Source organism: Haematobia irritans, chromosome 2 (assembly GCF_050003625.1).
Source record: "Haematobia irritans isolate KBUSLIRL chromosome 2, ASM5000362v1, whole genome shotgun sequence".
In the NCBI taxonomy this organism is placed as follows: Eukaryota; Metazoa; Arthropoda; class Insecta; order Diptera; family Muscidae; genus Haematobia; species Haematobia irritans.
The window spans coordinates 13,422,597-13,442,473 of NC_134398.1; the positions used below are offsets into that span (position 1 = coordinate 13,422,597).

Here is a 19,877-nt window from a genome sequence, read left to right on the forward strand (position 1 = left end):
ATACTTATTTTCATATTCTAAAATAGCCATTTGCACTTTAGGATTGTGTAGGGTGTAGTTAGAACCAGTATCCATATCATCAAAGTAAAGAAGCCTTGGGGTCTGAAAGTCAACAACAAGACACTTTGTTACAAAGGATCCCATGGAAATGCCAAAAAAGCGGCCGGGTTAAAGTGGGAGTATAGAAGAATGATCAGAATCAAGCTTGAAGAAAGAGTATTTTGCCCGGCAGCTTCTTGGCCAAAATAAAAATGTTTTTGCTTTTCTAAAGATGGCCATTATGCAGATTGTATGTAAATTTCATAATTTTTGTTGTTGTCCAATGGCAAAGCGTTTTGTGTTTTGCTTTTTTTTTTACTTATTTTACCTTTTAAACTGTCATCCCAGATGGCTGTTGCTTGATCTCCCTGTAACCAAATGGAAATGGTTTTTGGACTTCTTGGTGTTGTATGTTTTTTTCCTTTCTTACTTTTCTTTATAACGCATTAATACCTAGTGAATGTGTGTGCTTTCATGTATATGGATAAATGTTTTTCGCTGTTCTGATGGGTCGTTTTTTATTCTCATGTGAGACGTGACTTCTTCGGGGAATTGTGTATAAATAGGTGCGTTCTTGCCAACGATATAATCAGTTTGATTTCTACGCGCTTTAAAGACGGTTCGCTGGTTCTGATTCTGTTTGTTTTTGGGATAAATTCATACAATACGAAATTACTGGAATTGCTGAATTTTGTGTAAAAGGTGTATACAAATTAAAATAAAAATAATAATAATTACATTTAAAGAAGAAATTTATAATTTCTAAAGAAATTTATAAATGTGCCTTTAATTTATTTCTGGATTTATATGTCAATAGAAAAAAATATTACATTGCCAAATAAAAAATAAGTAAAACAAAAGAAAAATTAAAAGTTAAAAAAAAACCGAAAAGAACGTGCTTTGAATTTTTTATTCGATTTGATTTTTTTTTAAGAAACAAGTGTAAAAATATTTGTAATTGTAAGAACTTTAAAAGACAAAGAAAACCCAAGAAAATTTAAGTCTTGAAGCTACACCACAATGGTGCAGAATAAGAATTTTGTTCACCCATATATCAAGTTTGTGTCTTAAGTCTTTTGTTTTTTTATATATGGTGATGGTTATAAGTGCTTATTTGTTGCCGTTTTAAACCGAGATTAAAACATTTTAATGTAAAAATATTTTAATGTTATTTACAGATGGTTTTTAATGTGTGTTTTGTTTTTAAAATGTTAAGATTTTGCATTTGGACTTATTTTAACAATATTACAATGCACTCAAATAAAAAGTAATCCATCATGCAAGAAAATATAAATAAATTTTATATGTTAATATGATTAAATAGACCCTAGCATGAGAGTCGTATCATGTCATGCAAAGTTTTTGTAAATTTTAAGAAAATTAATTAAAGAGAAATTGTTTCTACTGTCAAAAATGTGACATTTTGAAAATTTGGTGGCACTATAAAAAGTTGAAAATAAAGATATTTTAAATAAAATTTACATATTTCAGAAAAATAAAAAAAACTCTAAAATTTAAAATTAATAAATAGTGTTTTATCTTTATTTTTTTTTTAAATTAAGCAAAAACTAATTCAATTTAAGAAAAACTATTATATCTGAAACAAAACGAGTGGATCAAAAAAAAAATATTTTTCAAAACAAAAAAATAAAAAAAATTATTTTTCTAATTAAGTAGATATATCTACAGGGTCGCTGATATATAATGTAATGTAAAGCGCTATATATATATATATATATATATATATATATATATATATATATATATATATATATATATATATATATATATATATATATATATATATATATATATATATATATATATATATATATATATATATATATATATATATATATATATATATATATATATATATTTTTTTTTTTTTTTTTTTTAATTCATTTAAATTTTAATCAAAAGCAAAAAAAGAGCGAAATAAAATCACATTTTAGAATCAGTTTACATTTGTTCGAATTGGATACCTTTGGCACGAATTGTAGCAAATTCTAACGGCCGAGAAAGCTATCACACGCTGCAAAAAAGGGCTCCGATGTATTTTGGCCCATTCCAGGCGAAGTGACTTCTTGTGTCGATCGACTCTTCAGGGCATTTTTCCGATGACAGTATTGAACTTGACATTTATTTAGGCCTGACGGACGATGAATACGAGCGGGGAGCGAGAGTCTGCCATTACGACTATAGGCCTATAGGCCATTTTCAGTACATTTTCAGATGACATATACAGTAAACTCGATCATTTTGATTGTTCAGAAACTCGTCAGTTTGGAATGTCTCTCGTCGGAGAAAACCAAATTCGGTAACTGGTTATATCTGTACAAGCGAAGCAACACCTTGGCTACTTCCAGTCTAATTTTTTTGTGCATCGGTGAGCTCAATGGCTTGAGTCCTAGCTCATTTTCAATGTGCTATATTAGTTTTAGCGATATGTTCAGATCACAATCAAGTTTTCTATCATTGCGGCGTTGATTTTGATCAAATCTGACATTCACTTTTGGGATAATTTCCTGTGTTGTTTATCCACTTTTTTCCACTTTTTGAATGCAACACAGCACTGTTAATATCACGGTAACGATTATATATATATAATCCTATTATAATCCTGTTAGCGACAATTGTTTTGGGTGTATAAATATCCCTCGAATTGTAAGTATGGTATTTTAAATGTTTTAACGATTTTAATTTGCACCAAGAAGGTAAAGTTACTACTTCTACAAAAAGGGAGAACTTACAATGTACAATGTACACCAATGTGGTATCACAATGGACTGAATAGTCTAAGTGAGCCTGATACATCGGGCTGCCACCTAACCCAACCCAACCCTACAATGTACTTTGATAGTACGACCGAAAATAAAAAAAAATTAAAGATATTGAATTGATAGAAAATGTTGTCAAAATTCTATTTTACAGAAATTTTTTTTTTTTAAATTTTATTTCTACAGAAAATTGTTTCAAAATTTAATGTCTATAGAAAATTTTGTCAAAATGTGAAATTTGGATTGGATGAAAATTGGATTTCAATATTGGATGAAAATTGGATTTCAATAGAAAATATTGTCAAAATTTTATTTCTATAAAAAATTTTGTAAAAATTTTATTTTTATAGAAAATTTTATTAAAATTTTATTTCTATAGAAAATTTTATCAATATTTTATTTCTATAGAAAATGTTGTCAAAATTTTATTTCTATAGAAAATTTTGTCAAAATTTTATTTCTATAGAAAGTTTTGTTCAAATTTTATTTTCATAGAAAATTTTGTCAAAATTTTATTTCTATAGAAAATTTTGTCAACATTTTATTTCTATGGAAAATTTTATCAAAATTTTATTTCTATAGAAAATTTTATCAAAATTTTATTTCTATAGAAAATTTTATCAACATTTTATTTCTATAGAAAATTTTGTCAAAATGTTATTTCTATAGAAAATTTTATCAAAATTTTATTTCTATAGAAAATTTTATCAAAAATTTTATTTGTACAGAAAATTTTGTCAAAATTTTTATTTGTATAGAAAATTTTGTCAAAATTTTATTTCTTTAGAAAATTTTGTCAAAATTTTATTTTTATAGAAAATTTTGCCAAAATTTTATTTCTGTAGAAAATTTTGGCAAAAATTATTTCTGTAAAAAATTTTGTCAAAATTTTATTTCTATAGAAAATTTTGTCAAAGTTTTATTTCTGTAGAAAATTTTGCTAAAATTTATTTCTGTAGAATATTTTATCAAAATTTTATTTCTGTAGAAAATTTTGTCAAAATTTTACTTCTATAGAAAATTTTGTCAAAATTTTATTTCTATAGAAAATTTTGTCAAAATTTTATTTATATAGAAAATTTTGTCAAAATTTTATTTCTATAGAAAATTTTGTCAAAATTTTATTTCTGTAGACAATTTTGTCAAAATTTATTTCTGTAGAAAATTTTATCAAAATTTTATTTCTGTAGAAAATTTTGTCCAAATTTTATTTCTATAGAAAATTTTGTTAAAATTTTATTTCTGTAGAAAATTTTGCTAAAATTTATTTCTGTAGAAAATTTTATCAAAATTTTGTTTCTGTAGAAAATTTTGTCAAAATTTTATTTATATACAAAATTTTTTATTGAAAATTTTGTCAAAATTTTATTTCTATAGAAAATTTTGTCAAAATTTTATTTATATAGAAAATTTTGTAAAAAATTTATTTCTATTGAAAATTTTGTCAAAATGTTATTTCTATAGAAAATTTTGTTAAAATTTTATTTCTATAGAAAATTCTTTCAAAAATTTTATTTTTATAGAAAATTTTGTCTAAATTTTATTTCTATAGAAAATTTTATCAAAATTTTTATTTGTATAGAAAATTTTGCCAAAATTTTATTTCTATAGAAAATTTTATCAAAATTTTTATTTGTATGGAAAATTTTCTGCAAATTTTATTTCTATAGAAAATTTTATCAAAATTTTATTTTTATAGAAAATTTTGTCAAAAATTTATTTTTATAGAAAATTTTGTCAAAAATTTATTTTTATAGAACATTTTGTCAAAATTTTATTTCTATAGAAAATTTTGTCAACATTTTATGTCTATAGAAAATTAATGTACCTGTTAGTTGGAGAGATATATATTGCAAAATCTACCAAAACAACAAGAATTCTACCAAACAGTAAAAAATCTACTATTTTTGAAGTAATCGATTTATTCACATTTAAATGACTCGAGAGGACTCCACACAGAAAAATAGATCACCAATATATTTCGAATTAATAGATGAAGCTGAAAACTTTTTCGATTAAAAAATTTATTGATACAATTGACTTTTTTGGTGTCCAATTAAAACTCTCGTTTCTTTATTGAAGATATTTCTACTAAAAAATAATTGGATGAATTAATTTAGTCCAAAAAAAACTTCATAGGGAATAGAAAAACATTATAAAAACATAGATAACATTAAATTTGGTTTTGCTGATAACGTAGGGATTTCATGCAGAAAAGCCTGATGATTCAAAAATCCGATTGGGAGGTATATGAGTTACACCATTTGTGGTTTAGTTCATATGTTTGAATATACAAAGTTTAAATAAATTCTATATCAGTTAAAAATGGGTTAAAAGAATATTAAAATAAATTTATGCAACATTAAAAGGCAATAGAAACCATTTAATTAAAAAGTTTTTAATTTGAATTTCTAGTGAAAGCGGAATAATTTGTTATCTATAAATTTTAATTCTGAGCGATCTTTAATCGGTTTGAATGAATAACCAAAACAAGGGTAATCCTCTTAGATGAAATACTCTATTTTGCTGAAAATATAGTTATATCAAATCAGATTTATATATGATTAAAAAAACAATCGAAAGTAACACATCATTTTTAGAGAATAATTAAAAAAACAAATGTCAAAACCAATGAAAATAAAAGTTCGTGTTTATGTCTTAAGTCTTTCGTTTTTTCCCGCTATCTAATTCCTGTACATTTTTTTTGACAACATAATATCACAAATCATCCACCAAGTTGATTATTAATTATGAACATTAATGATTCACACTTTTGGTAAACGATATGATGATGGTGGAGAAAAGTTCCATTCCATTTGGAATGTGTGTTAAATAAATTATTTATTTGTTTTTCACAGCATCGAATTGTTATAAACAGGCGGGCTAAACAGAAGGCAGTTTCAATCAGTATGACTTACGGTATCATGTGTATTATGTTAATTAATTAACTCTTTACCCACTTCGGAAATAAACACAAAAATAATGAATGAAGAAAACGACACAATCTTGTATTGCTTTGGACCACACACACACTCATTTGGAACCATAACAATAAGGAATGATACGAGCTTTTTATCTTTTATATGACTGCTTATTATTCTTTCGCTCATTATCGTTCAGAATGGAAATGCTTAAGATATTTCTCTATAGTTTCTTTCAGGGGCCAATGTTATAAAGTATTGCAAAAAAAAACACAAAAATATATGGCCACAAGTAAATATACTTAAATCTTTACACCCAATCAATTTAGGAAATATTTTCAACAAAGAACCATAAAATCTTATCATCTTGTACACCTTAACCATAATCATCGCCTAAAGAATAACAACAAAAAAATTAGGTTAATATGTTTTTAAGCATTAAATGTAATTAATGCGGTCACGATACGATCAAATTTCTTTTTTTCGATTAAAATTCTTAATGAAAGTCGTAGTCAAACCAATACAACAAGAATCGAGGGCTTGTTAAGCGGAAAGAAATTGTCAAATTAGTTATAGTATATGGCAATTGCAAACTTTTTGATATGAAATTAAAGAACCTTATCTAAAGGATCATAATCTCATCAATTTAACAGTAGGGGTTTGAAAAAATTTATTGCAATTTGAAATGTTTTCTAATATTTTTACATGATCCACTGGAAAAATACGAAAAAAATTAAATAAAATTCACAAAATTTAATTAGTATAGAACATTTTCTCAAAACTTTATTTCAATAGAAAATTTCATCAAAGTTTTATTTCTCTAGAAAATTGTGTTAAAATTTTGTTTCTGTAGAAAATTTTGTTAAAATTTTATTTCATTATTTTTCATGTTAGCCTGATACTGAAGCAGGCGATTAACGTCCAAATGCATGATATCTTAATTTTAAAATTAATTATTTTTCGAGCTTTATGGACAAAGTAGATCAAGGAATTTGATCAATAGAACCATTGAAAAGAAAACGCCACATACAAATACATGTTTCAGTTCGGGCGAATGAACTTCTCCACAGCCTTTAGTATAGATCTGGCTGGGAGAGAAAACTCAATTTTTTTATCTTTATGCTAACTTCTTATGGAGAAAACATTTGGGAATTTTCTTCTTACAAATTGAATCATCTTAACTCCCACTGTGCATCATCTTTTCATATAGTTACAAATCCCTTGATCTTATTTTTATTTCGTTTTGTTACTACAGTAATGCAACAACACGAAATTTATTTTTAGAAGCTACTGCTGATCAAATTCCTTCATCTACTTTGTCCATAAAGCTTGAAAAATAATTAATTGTAAAATTTTATTTCTATAGAAATTTTTGTCAAAATTTTATTTCTATAGATTTTTTTTTTAATTTTATTTCTATAGAAAATTTTGTTAAAATTTTAATTTTATTGATCCTAGATTTAAAGTCGCATTTGTCGCTAAAAATGTCTTTATTTTAAAGAAGACGCATCTTAGACTTGGAATCAATACCAAAATCCTTAAATTAAGGTCAAAATCTTTGGATCGAAGTAATTTTTTTTAGTGTAGAACTGAATCTATCTGAATGCAATAGATAAAAACGCTTTAAACGCGTAAATGATAGCAACCTGAAGTTGGTTTCATAACATATCAGCCACACTGTATATTTTAGGAATTAACAAAAGTAAATGTAATGTGAAAACATATCAGAATGGACTGAATAGTCTAAGTGAGCCCGAAAATAAATCCGGCTGCCACTTTATCTTTAACGTAATGTGAAAATAAAATAAATAATAAATAAAATGTTTCAAAATATTAAACGAAAGAAACCGTGCGAATATCTTTAACCAAAGAATATAAACAAAAGACTTAAGATACAAACTGTGTAACTGTATTGAATTCCAAATACAGCCCAGTACGCAAATCTTTATGGTACGAAATATTCTATTGAAACATTGAATTTCACCCATTCGCCATAGAATACTAATGGCCTGTGCTCCAAAAACGTCAGTTTAATAGGTGATGACCGAAAAACGACACGTTTTCGTTTTACTTTCTTTATAATCTAGAATTCTATTTCATCGAAAGTATTTTTCTATGCAAACTCATATCAAACATTCACCAAAAAAGCCCTCTTGTTGTGAGTAAATTTTGAGAATATAATATTAATTTTCGATTATGATTCGAATTCTCTCCCTCTCCCTCTCTCTTTCTCTTCAATAGTTTTATAAGCTTTTATATTTGGCTCAGTAGAAAAACAAAAACAAAACTGTCATTAAACTGTCTGTTTAGTAACACTGAAAACGTTGCCAGAATTTAAATAGTAATATAAATTAAAAAAACTTTAATAAATGAATTAATGTTAAGCACGATTCGAAATTTTTGATGTGCTACTTTTTTATGAACAAAAATTTATTTCGATTTCAAGAACCTTTTCTTTTTGGACAATTGTTTGAATATCAAAAATTACACCATGAATAATAAAACAAACAATGAAAAGACGGAAGTCTGGTTTAGTTTTTTATAAAAAAAAAACTTTTACATTTAATTTTCATGATTTTAACATTGGCATAATTCCAATATTTTTATTTTAATTTGTGCTCGTGTTTGGGTTTTCAATGTACTTAGGATTCTAATTATTATTTTTTTTTTCACTAGGACCTTAGTATTAGTAAAGCTGATTTTATTATATTTCATTTATTGCTCTTTATGAAGATTTTTATCTTGAGATATTGCTTTGTGTACAGTAGTATATCAGATCAATTTATTTGTAATGTCTGTGGTGCTTTATTTATTACATTTGCTTAGGCCTTAATTGGAATCCGATTAAATAATGAGAAGTGATTAAATTTTGAAAGATGCTATTTATTTATTCACGATATAGAGTCAAAATTTTATTTCGACAAAAATCAAGGTGTTTCTAAAATACTTCATAAAATACTTGAAGAAGTTTCGATTGGATGATTTGAATAAAATGGAATATCTATAAGAATAAATTGCACAAACAGAATATGCGGTTTTAGTCTTCTTATAGCCTTATGAGGAAGATGTTTCTTTCTGGGATATTTGTGAGAAATGTGTAATATATAAAATAGTTTTATCTAAATTATTGTCGTTAACTTCAGTTCACTTTTATAATAATTATATTATAAAAATGAACTGAATCAACTTTTTGCTAAAACGAGAAACAATCTGCCATTTTGGAACAGGCGATGCACTGGCACAGTTGCCACTCGTGCCAAAAATAATCTACCAAGTTTTGAAGAAAATTTTACCACAATCTACCAAATTAAAAATCTTATTTTGAAGTTTTTGATAAAAACTTTGTGGCAGTATGAATGATTACTCATATTAGCGATAATTTGTTGGGTGTATATATACTCTTGAAATGTAATATGTATATGAACTAAAAATTGAAATGAAATAAATCGAAAATTAAAATTTTTAAAGATATTGAATTATAAAACAAATTCTCAAAATTTAATTCCTTTAGAAAATTTTTTTATTTCTATTAAAATTTTTCTCAAAATTATATTTCTATAGAAAATGTTGTCAAAATTTTATTTCTTTAGAAAATTTTATTTCTATAGAAAATTTTGTCAAAATTTTATTTCTATAGAAAATTTTTTCAAAAATTTATTTCTATAGAAAATTTTGTCAAAATTTTATTTCTATAGGAAATTTTGTCAAAATTTTATTTCTATAGGCAAAATTTTATTTCTATATTGTACTCCTAAAGAAAGTTTTCTCAAAATTTTATTTCTGTAGAAAATTTTGTCAAAATTTTATTTCTATAAAAATGTTGTCAAAATTTTATTTCTGTAGAAAATTTTGTCAACATTTTATTTCTATAAAAATGTTGTCAAAATTTTATTTGTATAAAATTGTTTTAAAAATTTTGTTTATATAGAAAATTTTGTAAAAATTTTGTTTCTAAAATTTTGTTTGAAAATTTTCAAAAATTTATTTTATTTCTATATTGTATTACTAAAGACAATTTTCTCAAAATTTCATTTCTATTTTTTATAGAAAATTTTGTTAAAATTTTATTTCTATAAAAATTTTTCTCAAAATTTTATTTCTATAGAAATTTTTTTCAAATTTGTATTTCTATAGAAATTTTTGTCAAAATTTTATTTCTATAGAAAATTTTGTCAAAATTTTATTTCTATAGAAAATTTTTTCAAAATTTTATTTCTATAAAAATTTTGTCAAAATTTTATTTCTATAGAAATTTGTTTCAACAATTTATTTCTATAAAAAAATTTTGTCAAAATTTTATTTTCATAGAAAATTTTGTCCAAATTTTATTTCTATATTGTATTCCTAAAGAAAATTTTGTCAAAATTTTATTTCTATATTGTATTCCTAAAGAAAATTTTCTCAAAATTTTATTTCTGTAGAAAATTTTGTCAAAATTTTATTTCTGTAGAAAATTTTGTCAAAATTTTATTTCTATAAAAATTTTGTCAAAATTTTATTTGCATAAAATTTTTTCTCTAAATTTTGTTTATATAGAAAATTTTGTTTATATAGAAAATTTTGTCAAATTTTTATTTCTATAGAAATTTTTCTCAACATTTTATTTCTATAGAAAATTTTCTCAAAATTTTATTTCTATAGAAAATTTTGCTTCTACAGAAAAGTTTGTCAAAATATTATTTCTATAGAAAATTTGGTCAAAATTGTATTTCTATAGAAAATTTTGTCAACATTTTATTTCTATTGAAAATTTTGTCAAAATGTAATTTCTATAGAAAATTTTTTCAAAATTTTATTTCTACGAGTATAGAATATTTTTTTCTATAGAAAATGGTGTCAAAATTTTATTTCTATAGGAAATTTTGTCAAAATATTATTTCTATAGAAAATTTTCTCAAAATGCTATATCTATAAAAAATATGTATATAGAAATTTTCTCAAAATTTTATTTCTATAGAAATTTTTTTCAAAATTTCTATAAAAAAATTTGTAATTTTTTTTTGTCAACATTTTATTTCTATTGAAAATTTTGTAAAAAAATGTTATTTCTATAGAAAGTTTTGTCCAATTTTTTTTTCTATAGAAATTTTTTTTTTCTACAGAATTCTACAGAATTTTGTCAAAATTTTATTTCTATAAAAAATTTTGTAAAAATGTTTTTGTCAACATTTTATTTCTATTGAAAATGTTGTCGAAATGTTATTTCTATAGAAAATTTTCTCAAAATTTTATTTCTTTAGAATAATTTTTTTTCTACAGAAAGTGGTGTCAAAGTTTTATTTCTATAGAAAATTGTGTCAAAATTTTATTTATATAGAAAATTTTCTCAAAATGTTATATCTCTAAACAAAAGTTCTCAAAATTTTTTACGGAACCATTAGCTTGCTGAAATTCACGTTATTAGCCACCACAATACAAAAAGAGAATTTTCCCCTGTTTCGGTTTCATTCTTAAAATGCTTCATCACCTCAATGTCCCCAAGCTAAATAGTTGTGGACAATTATTAAAAATAAAAAAAGAACAAAGTAAAATTTTTTACTTCCTAATTTGTCATCCCATATTTGTCTTACGAAATATGAGCACTCCTACATGAGTGGGCCGATGGACTTTTGTTGACAATACAACAACATTAACGATGGCGAAAAATAAAAGTTCGATTAATTAATATTCATGGAATGCGCTCCTCTCAGTTCCTTATATTTAAATGCTGTAGTAGAGGAGAATTAATCATAATGCAAGGAATGAGTGTAGATGGACACTGGGATGATATTCATTTCTATTAAACCGCAAACTGACACATGATTTATTTTATGTCTTACAGGCTAAGTACTGGAAGAGGAGAAGAAAACAATAATTATTAATTAAACAACATTGGAAGGAGAGAAGTATAGAGAGATAGTGTAACTAATTACACCTTGTCATGAAGATTGTGGGGAGTGTAACAGCAGTTGGTCTGCTGGTAGGTTTTTCAAAATTAAATAGAAAAAAATTTTTTTGCACTAACAATTCCTTCACATTTTTTATTTATTTTATAGTTACTCTGCTCTTGCCCCATATGGGCTCACATACGTATTGAAGCACCCGAAGAGCATAATGCACCAAAATTTAAACCCGGTTTCCTACGTTCAGCTGTCGAAAGTGTCCCTGAAGAGGAAGAATCAGTGGATGGATTGAGTCGTTTTAGTTTGGCTCCCAGTTTTGGTGATGTATTTTTACCACTTCGTAGTGCTGTGGAAAGTGTTCCCACTATCAATGCCAGGACAGTAGCTGATTTACGGGAATCATCGTCTCCTTTAAGACATTTCGTAAGAGATGCCGTAGAATCATTCCCCGATGAGGAAGATGATTATATCGAAGAAGAAGAATATTCGGCAAGTATTAGAGAATCTTCAGTAGCAGATGCCATGCCAGAGAAGTTAGTGCTGTCTGAACCCGAACCTGATTTAGATGCAGAAACATTTCAACAGCCCGATGCTTGGTCGGTATCGGATAAATATGCCGCCTACATAGTACCTAATCCCAACAATGATGATGTTGAGACCTTGCCTCAGCCCTACCGTTCCGATTCTCCTTATCAGCAATTGGTAAAGGCTTCTGATGTAACTGATCCTGAAAAAGTCGAAGATGTGGCAAAGGTACGCCAACAAATATTATCCTATGGAGCGTTATCATCATCTTTCCGTTCCCAAGATGTGGAAGAGTTCGATGATGATGAAGAGGATTATGAAGATCGTCCCTATGGTGCCTTGGCTCATATTAAGCAATCGAATAAGGAGTTCAACAACTCTCCTGAGGTCTTATGTTACGTCACTAATTGGGCTTTTTACCGGAAAGCGGATGGGCAATTTGTTCCTGAATATTTGAAGAATAAAAATCTTTGCACCAAACTTATTTACTCTTTTGCCTCTTTGGATCCTGATCATTTGAATATCAAAGAGTTTGATCCTTGGGTTGATATAGATAATCAGCTATATAGCCGCGTTGTTTCCACAGGAATACCTGTCCTAATTGCCATGGGAGGTTGGACCGATTCAGCGGGAGATAAGTATTCACGTCTTGCCTCGGATGATATTAAACGCAGAGTATTTGCCTCCAACCTAGTGGGTTTCTTGCAACGCCATGGCTTCTCTGGTCTACATTTAGATTGGAATTATCCAAAATGTTGGCAGAGCGATTGCTCCAAGGGTCCTGCCTCCGACAAACCCAATTTAACTAAGTTGCTCCGGGAAATTCGCTCCGAATTCGATCGTGTGAATAAAAAATTACGCTTAGGTGTGGCCATTTCAGGATACAAGGAAATCATAACGGAAGCCTATGAGTTCCCAGAGTTATCGAAAATAGTAGACTATATGACGGTAATGTCATACGATTATCATGGGGCCTGGGAGAAGCAAACGGGTCATGTAAGTCCCCTATATGGAAGAAAGGGTGATAAATATCCCCAATACAATACCGACTATGCCATGCAACTTTTGTTGAAATTGGGTGCCAAGAAAGAACGAATCATTATGGGCATTCCTTTCTATGGTCAGAGTTTTACCTTGGAACATGATAGTACACAATTACAAGGAGAAGGAGTCCCTGCATCAGGAGCTGGCGAGCCTGGAGAATTCACTAAGCAACCGGGTATGTTGGCATACTATGAAGTTTGCCAACGCATACGTAAACAAAAATGGTTGACGGGCCGAGATGCGGAAAGGAAATCTGGACCATATGCCATGTTACGAAATCAATGGGTAGGGTACGAAGATCCCGCATCAGTAGAGGTTAAGGCTCGTTATGCAGTCAACTCAGGTTTTGGTGGTGTGGCTGCATGGACAGTGGATTTGGATGATTTTCAAAATCGTTGCTGCAGTGAAGCCTTTCCACTTTTAACGGCTCTCAATAGAGCTTTGGGTAGACTTAATAGTCCACCTCCAACACGATCCGACTGTTCTCGACCTACAGTACCCGTGACTCCTATGCCTCCAGTAATGACTACCATAAGTAGTGATGGTTCATCGGGAGGTGGTATACATGAGCACACAAGCACCGCTAGTCCAGTGTGGCAAGCACCAACTACCACGACCCAAAGAACATCCACAGTTTGGTGGGTTCCTCCTTCAACTACAACCACAACGACAACAACAACTACACGAAGACCTACTACAACCACCACCAAACGTCCTCCAGCCACGCATAGACCTACGCAAATCACCCAAAAACCCACAACAATTCCAGCTCCTGCAGTTGTTCGGCCGGTAGTTGTCCAGGCTAGTAATTGTCAACCAGGAGAATTCTATCCGGATCAATCTAATTGTAACAGCTATTACCAGTGTATAGTAGTTGGTGAGATGCGACAGCAATTTTGTCCCGGAGGACTTCATTGGAATGCCAAAACCAAGAATTGCGATTGGCCATCTGCGGCCGACTGTACACCCACAAAAAATAAACCTTCCGCCGCTGTTACAAAGCCAACGAAGCAACCTGCTTGGGGTACCACAACATCGATACCCAAACGGACAACTTCAACAACAAAATCATCATGGACTACTAGAGTACCCACAAAGCCTATTGCCACCACTCGTAAGCCCGCCTCGTCCCACAGACCCTCTCACAGCTCTAAATGCAACGAAGGAGAATATTATACCCATCGTAATTGTGGCCAGTACTATATATGCATCAATGGAGTACTTGTTCCAAATTCCTGTGGAGGCAATTTGCATTGGGATGGCATTCGCAAAATCTGTGACTGGCCAGAGAATGTAAAGTGCGTAACTACTAAACGTTATCTTCGTATTGTTCAGTCCAAGTCTAGCCCTGAAGATCCATGCAATGGTGAGGAACGTGTTCCATATCCCGGAGATTGTTCCAAGTATTTGTTCTGCCTGTGGAATCGTTTGCAAGCAGCCGATTGTGCTCCAGGTTTGCATTTTAATGCAGTCGCGGGAATGTGTGATTGGCCGGCAACGGCACAATGTAATGATGATGCAGGACCCAGTGAAGGATCAAATGATTTGAAGCCGGCAAAACCAAAACCAGCTCCTACCACGCCAAGACCAACTACAACTACCTCTGCACGACCAACATATCCCACCGATAGACCATCATTGCAACCTTTGGATGGTTATTATAAGGTTGTTTGTTATTTCACCAATTGGGCTTGGTACCGCAAGGGAGCTGGTCGTTATACCCCGGATGACATTAACACAGATTTGTGTACCCACATTGTTTATGGTTTCGCTGTGCTCGACTACTCGGAGTTGACATTGCGCACTCACGATTCGTGGGCTGATATCGACAACAATTTCTATACCCGTGTAAGTGGCCTCAAAAGTAAAGGAGTTAAGGTTAGTTTGGCTTTGGGTGGTTGGAATGATTCGCAGGGTGATAAATACAGTCGGTTGGTACGAAATCCCACAGCCAGGGCTAAATTTGTTAAACATGCCCTTGATTTTATGGAGAAGTATGGATTCGAAGGATTGGATTTGGATTGGGAGTATCCCGTTTGCTGGCAAACCGAATGCAAAAAGGGTGTACCGGATGAAAAGGAAGGATTTACTGCGTGGGTCCGTGAATTATCTGAGGCATTGAAACCTCGTGGCTTGTTGTTGTCCACAGCAGTTTCGCCAAGCAAGAAAATCATTGATGCCGGTTATGATGTTCCCCAACTTGCCAAATATTTCGATTGGATTGCTGTAATGACCTACGATTTCCATGGCCAATGGGATAAGAAGACTGGCCATGTAGCTCCTCTGTACTATCATCCGGATGATGATCTCGATTACTTCAATGCGGTAAGTTTTTGGCCTAAGGGAAGCTGAGATCCTTCTAATTTTGATTTTATTTAGAACTTCTCATTGAACTATTGGATCGAGAAAGGAGCTCCTTCGAGGAAAATTGTCATGGGCATGCCCTTATATGGCCAATCATTTACTTTGGAAAATACCCGTAATAATGGATTAAATGCTAAGGCTCCAGGACCCGGTAAGGCAGGAGAATTCACTAGAGCTGCTGGCTTCTTGGCCTACTATGAAGTAAGTCCTCTTTAGGGTACATCAACTGAGAGAATCATTGAGCTATGATATTCTTCCAATTTAAGATTTGTGATCGTATTAAACATCAAGGCTGGCAAGTAGTTCAGGATGAACGTGGACGTATGGGTCCATATGCCTTCAAGGACAATCAATGGGTGTCATTCGACGATCCTGCAATGATCCGCAAAAAATCTCAATTGGTTCGGGCATTGAACTTAGGCGGTGGTATGGTTTGGGCCTTGGATTTAGATGATTTCCGTAACCGTTGTGGCCAAGGGGTTCATCCATTATTGACCCAAATTCATGATGTTTTGAAAGATCCCCCTTCTGGCTATGAACCGACACGTAAGTTTTCCTTTCCTTTGAATATTCTAAAATCTGTTTTCTAATGCTTAAATCTACAACTACAGCTGGTCTTACTCCCGTAAATGAACCCGAATCCATTGAAGAGGTACTCAACTCACAAGAAATTTCATATCCCAGTGAAATTGAGACTGGACCAGGAGATATTCAAGATACTGAGAACGTCATTGATCCAAATGAAGAGGTTGAGGACACGGAAGTTGAATTGATCAATACAAATCCCGAATCAAGTGAGGTTACCTCAACATCGGATGATTTCAAAGTTGTATGTTACTTTACCAATTGGGCTTGGTACCGACAAGGCGGAGGCAAATTCTTACCGGAAGATATAGATCCTGAACTATGTACTCATATTGTTTATGGTTTTGCTGTTTTGAATCGCGATAAGTTGACCATACAACCGCATGATTCCTGGGCTGATTTGGATAATAAATTTTATGGGCGTGTGGCTGCTTATCGTTCCAAGGGTGTCAAAGTCACAGTGGCCATTGGTGGATGGAATGATTCGGCCGGAGATAAATATGCCCGCTTGGTAAGATCTGCTGAGGCTCGAGCTCGTTTCATACGTCATGTTATGGAATTTATAGAAAAATATGGATTTGATGGTTTGGACTTGGATTGGGAATATCCAGTGTGTTGGCAGGTCGATTGCAAGAAAGGAACCGCAGACGAAAAGGATGGATTCACTGATTTGGTACGTGAGCTTTCCATAGCATTTAGGCCCAAAGGTTTGCTATTGTCCGCTGCGGTATCACCAAATCGCAAAGTTATCGATGCTGGTTACGATGTGCCACAGTTGACAAAGTACTTCGATTGGATTGCTGTAATGGCCTATGATTATCATGGCCAATGGGATAAGAAGACCGGTCATGTGGCTCCCATGTATGAACATCCTGCCGGAACGGAAGGTTTCAATGCCAACTACTCGATTAACTATTGGTTGCAAAGTGGTGCTGATCGTAAGAAATTGATCATGGGTATGCCAATGTATGGTCAATCATTCTCTTTGGCCCAAGCAAGCGATCATGACCTGAACGCTGCCACTTATGGAGGAGGCGAGGCTGGAGAAGCCACTAGAGCTAGAGGATTTTTGGCATACTATGAGATTTGTAGCTACATACGCAAGCGGGGTTGGAATGTGGTTAGAGATCCTCGAGGACGTATGGGACCCTATGCTTATATGCGTGACCAATGGGTGTCATTCGATGATGCGCCCATGATACGCCATAAGTCGGAATATGTAAAAGCCATGGACTTGGGTGGAGCTATGATATGGGCTTTGGATTTGGATGACTTTAAGAATGATTGTGATTGTGAATCCTATCCATTACTGAAGACCATAAATCGTGTATTGAGAAACTATCCAGGACCACATCCCAAGTGTGTTTTGGAAACTAAAGATAAGACTATGAGTAAGTAGATGAATTTTTGGGGAGAGGGGAGAAATTGGACTATGGACTTATTGTAACTCTTTTTATAGTTGCGGATGTTAGTATGGCATCTTCCTCAGGCTATAAGCCAAAGCCCACCATAAACACCAATCTGGTAAGCCAACAAGTTATACAAGCCAAACCCACTAAACCTACTGAAGCTCCCATGAGAATGGAATGTTACGGACGAAACTACGCGCCCCACGAAAGAGATTGCAATAAGTATTACATATGCCAATATGGGGAATTGGTTGAACAAAAGTGAGTACCCTAAATTGCTGGTAGAATCTTAGAGTACAATTTTATTCAAAATTCTTATAGATGTCCTTCGGGTTTGCATTGGAATCAGAATTACTGTGATTGGCCTCAGGCAAGTAAATGTTCGGTGCGGAACGATCAGACCACACAAAAACCAGTTATCCATAGGCCAAAACCCACAATGCCTCCAACAACCACAACAAAGGCTCCAGTTAAAGCTACCAAGAAACCTATACAAACACCTAGTAAAAAGCCTGTATATCATCCCAAACCTACATATTCCCCTCCCTTGGGCAGTAATGAAGACTACAAGGTAGTTTGTTACTTTACCAATTGGGCTTGGTATCGTCCGGGCCAAGGAAAATATGTGCCCGAAGATATAGATGAAAATCTTTGCACCCACATTGTGTATGGGTTCGCCGTTCTAAATAGCAATTCCTTGACCATAAAGACACATGACTCTTGGGCTGACATAGATAATAGATTCTACGAAAGAGTTGTGGCCTATAAGAAAAAAGGAATTCGAGTCACCGTGGCCATAGGAGGATGGAATGATTCGTTGGGTAGTAAATATGCTCGCATGGTCTTGGATCCTCAAGCCCGTCGTAGATTTATAGAAAGTGTTATGGCCTTCTGTGAGAAATATGGATTTGAAGGCTTGGATTTAGATTGGGAATATCCTGTGTGTTGGCAAGTTGATTGTTCCAAGGGGTCGGCAAATGAAAAAGAAGGATTTGCTTCTCTGGTTCGTGAATTGGCGGATGCCTTTAAGCCCAAAGGTTTGCTTTTGTCAGCAGCTGTATCACCTAGTAAAATGGTCATTGATGCTGGCTATGATGTCCCAAAATTGGCTCGTTACTTTGATTGGATTGCCGTAATGACTTATGATTTCCATGGTCATTGGGATAAACAAACCGGTCATGTTGCTCCTTTGTACTACGTGGAGGGTGACTCTAATCCCTATTTCAATGCTAACTTCAGTATTAACTATTGGCTTGAGAAGGGAACACCACCTCACAAACTCATCATGGGTATGCCTTTATATGGACAATCTTTCTCTTTGGCCGATCCTAATGCTCGCACTTTAAATGAGAAGACAGTGGGACCCGGTAGAGCTGGAACTTATACAAGAGCTGGTGGTTTCTTGGCCTACTATGAGATTTGTGAACAAGTAAGCAATGGCGGCTGGACAGTGATACGTGATCCTGAGGGTCGCATTGGACCTTATGCCTATAGTGGCAATCAATGGGTTTCCTATGATGATGTCAATGATATACGCCGTAAATCACAATTCGTGCGTAAGATGCGTTTGGGAGGCGGTATGGTATGGGCTTTAGATTTGGATGATTTCCGTGGACGTTGTGGTTGTGGTAAGCATCCCCTACTGCGTACTCTCAATCAAGAATTACGTGGAATACCAGGGCAGCGGGCAAACGATTGCACGTAAATTCAAGGAACATAAGTTGACAACGACGACGAGAATATGCAAATGAACTAAAACTACTTTAGGTAAACGAGGTTTAATAAGTTAAGTAAAGTGCCAATAATCTATCTACTATATATGAAGTAATCCCAATAGTTTATAATATAAACTACGAATTAGAATTAAATTTAATATTAATTTTAGATTTAAGAAATATTTTCTTTAAGAATTTTATCGAGCAAAAATAAATAAAATCAATTATGATTTTTACACAAATAAATATATAGAATTGTTTTGAACTCAGGAGATGATTTTAATAAGCTATGTATTCTTAAACCCAAAGATATTTGTTTGTAGACACAGCAGAAAAAATTGCTGAAAAAGGGAAAACAGTCTTTGCTTTTGCAAACATTGGTTGCTATTTTTGGAGCAACTCTAGTTTAGCTATACCTCTCCAAAGATAGATAGAGAATTATATTTTATGTAGGTTTGCAGTTATAACCGGTTATTCGAGCCTATAGTGCAAGTAAGTAGTCGTAAGTAAAACAGGTTCTAATGAACCAATTACTTTTAAATGTGTGTAGAATAAAACAAGTATATACGGCCGCAGGTTCGGCCAGGCCGAATCTTATGTACCCACCACCATG

The 19,877-nt window shown here is 31.7% G+C and overlaps 1 protein-coding gene across 1 annotated transcript; it reads left to right on the top strand.

The window, feature by feature from the left end:
* The first annotated feature begins 646 nt into the window (after positions 1–646).
* Cht10 (Chitinase 10) lies at positions 647–19,510 on the top strand. Its single transcript, XM_075293398.1, has 8 exons — positions 647–741; positions 11,562–11,699; positions 11,776–15,516; positions 15,571–15,756; positions 15,822–16,101; positions 16,167–17,531; positions 17,600–17,810; positions 17,871–19,510. The coding sequence occupies exons 2-8, from the start codon at positions 11,661–11,663 to the stop codon at positions 19,252–19,254; spliced, it is 7,206 nt and encodes a 2,401-aa protein (XP_075149513.1). The 5' UTR covers positions 647–741; positions 11,562–11,660; the 3' UTR covers positions 19,255–19,510.
* The last annotated feature ends 367 nt before the right edge of the window (positions 19,511–19,877 follow it).

Bases quoted from the DNA above. Each gene is read 5' to 3' on its own strand.
- Cht10 (XM_075293398.1), top strand. From the start codon at position 11,661: ATGAAGATTGTGGGGAGTGTAACAGCAGTTGGTCTGCTG. The intron at 17,532-17,599 runs GTAAGTAGATGA...CTCTTTTTATAG, and splicing joins AACTAAAGATAAGACTATGA to TTGCGGATGTTAGTATGGCA. The intron at 17,811-17,870 runs GTGAGTACCCTA...AAATTCTTATAG, and splicing joins GGGGAATTGGTTGAACAAAA to ATGTCCTTCGGGTTTGCATT.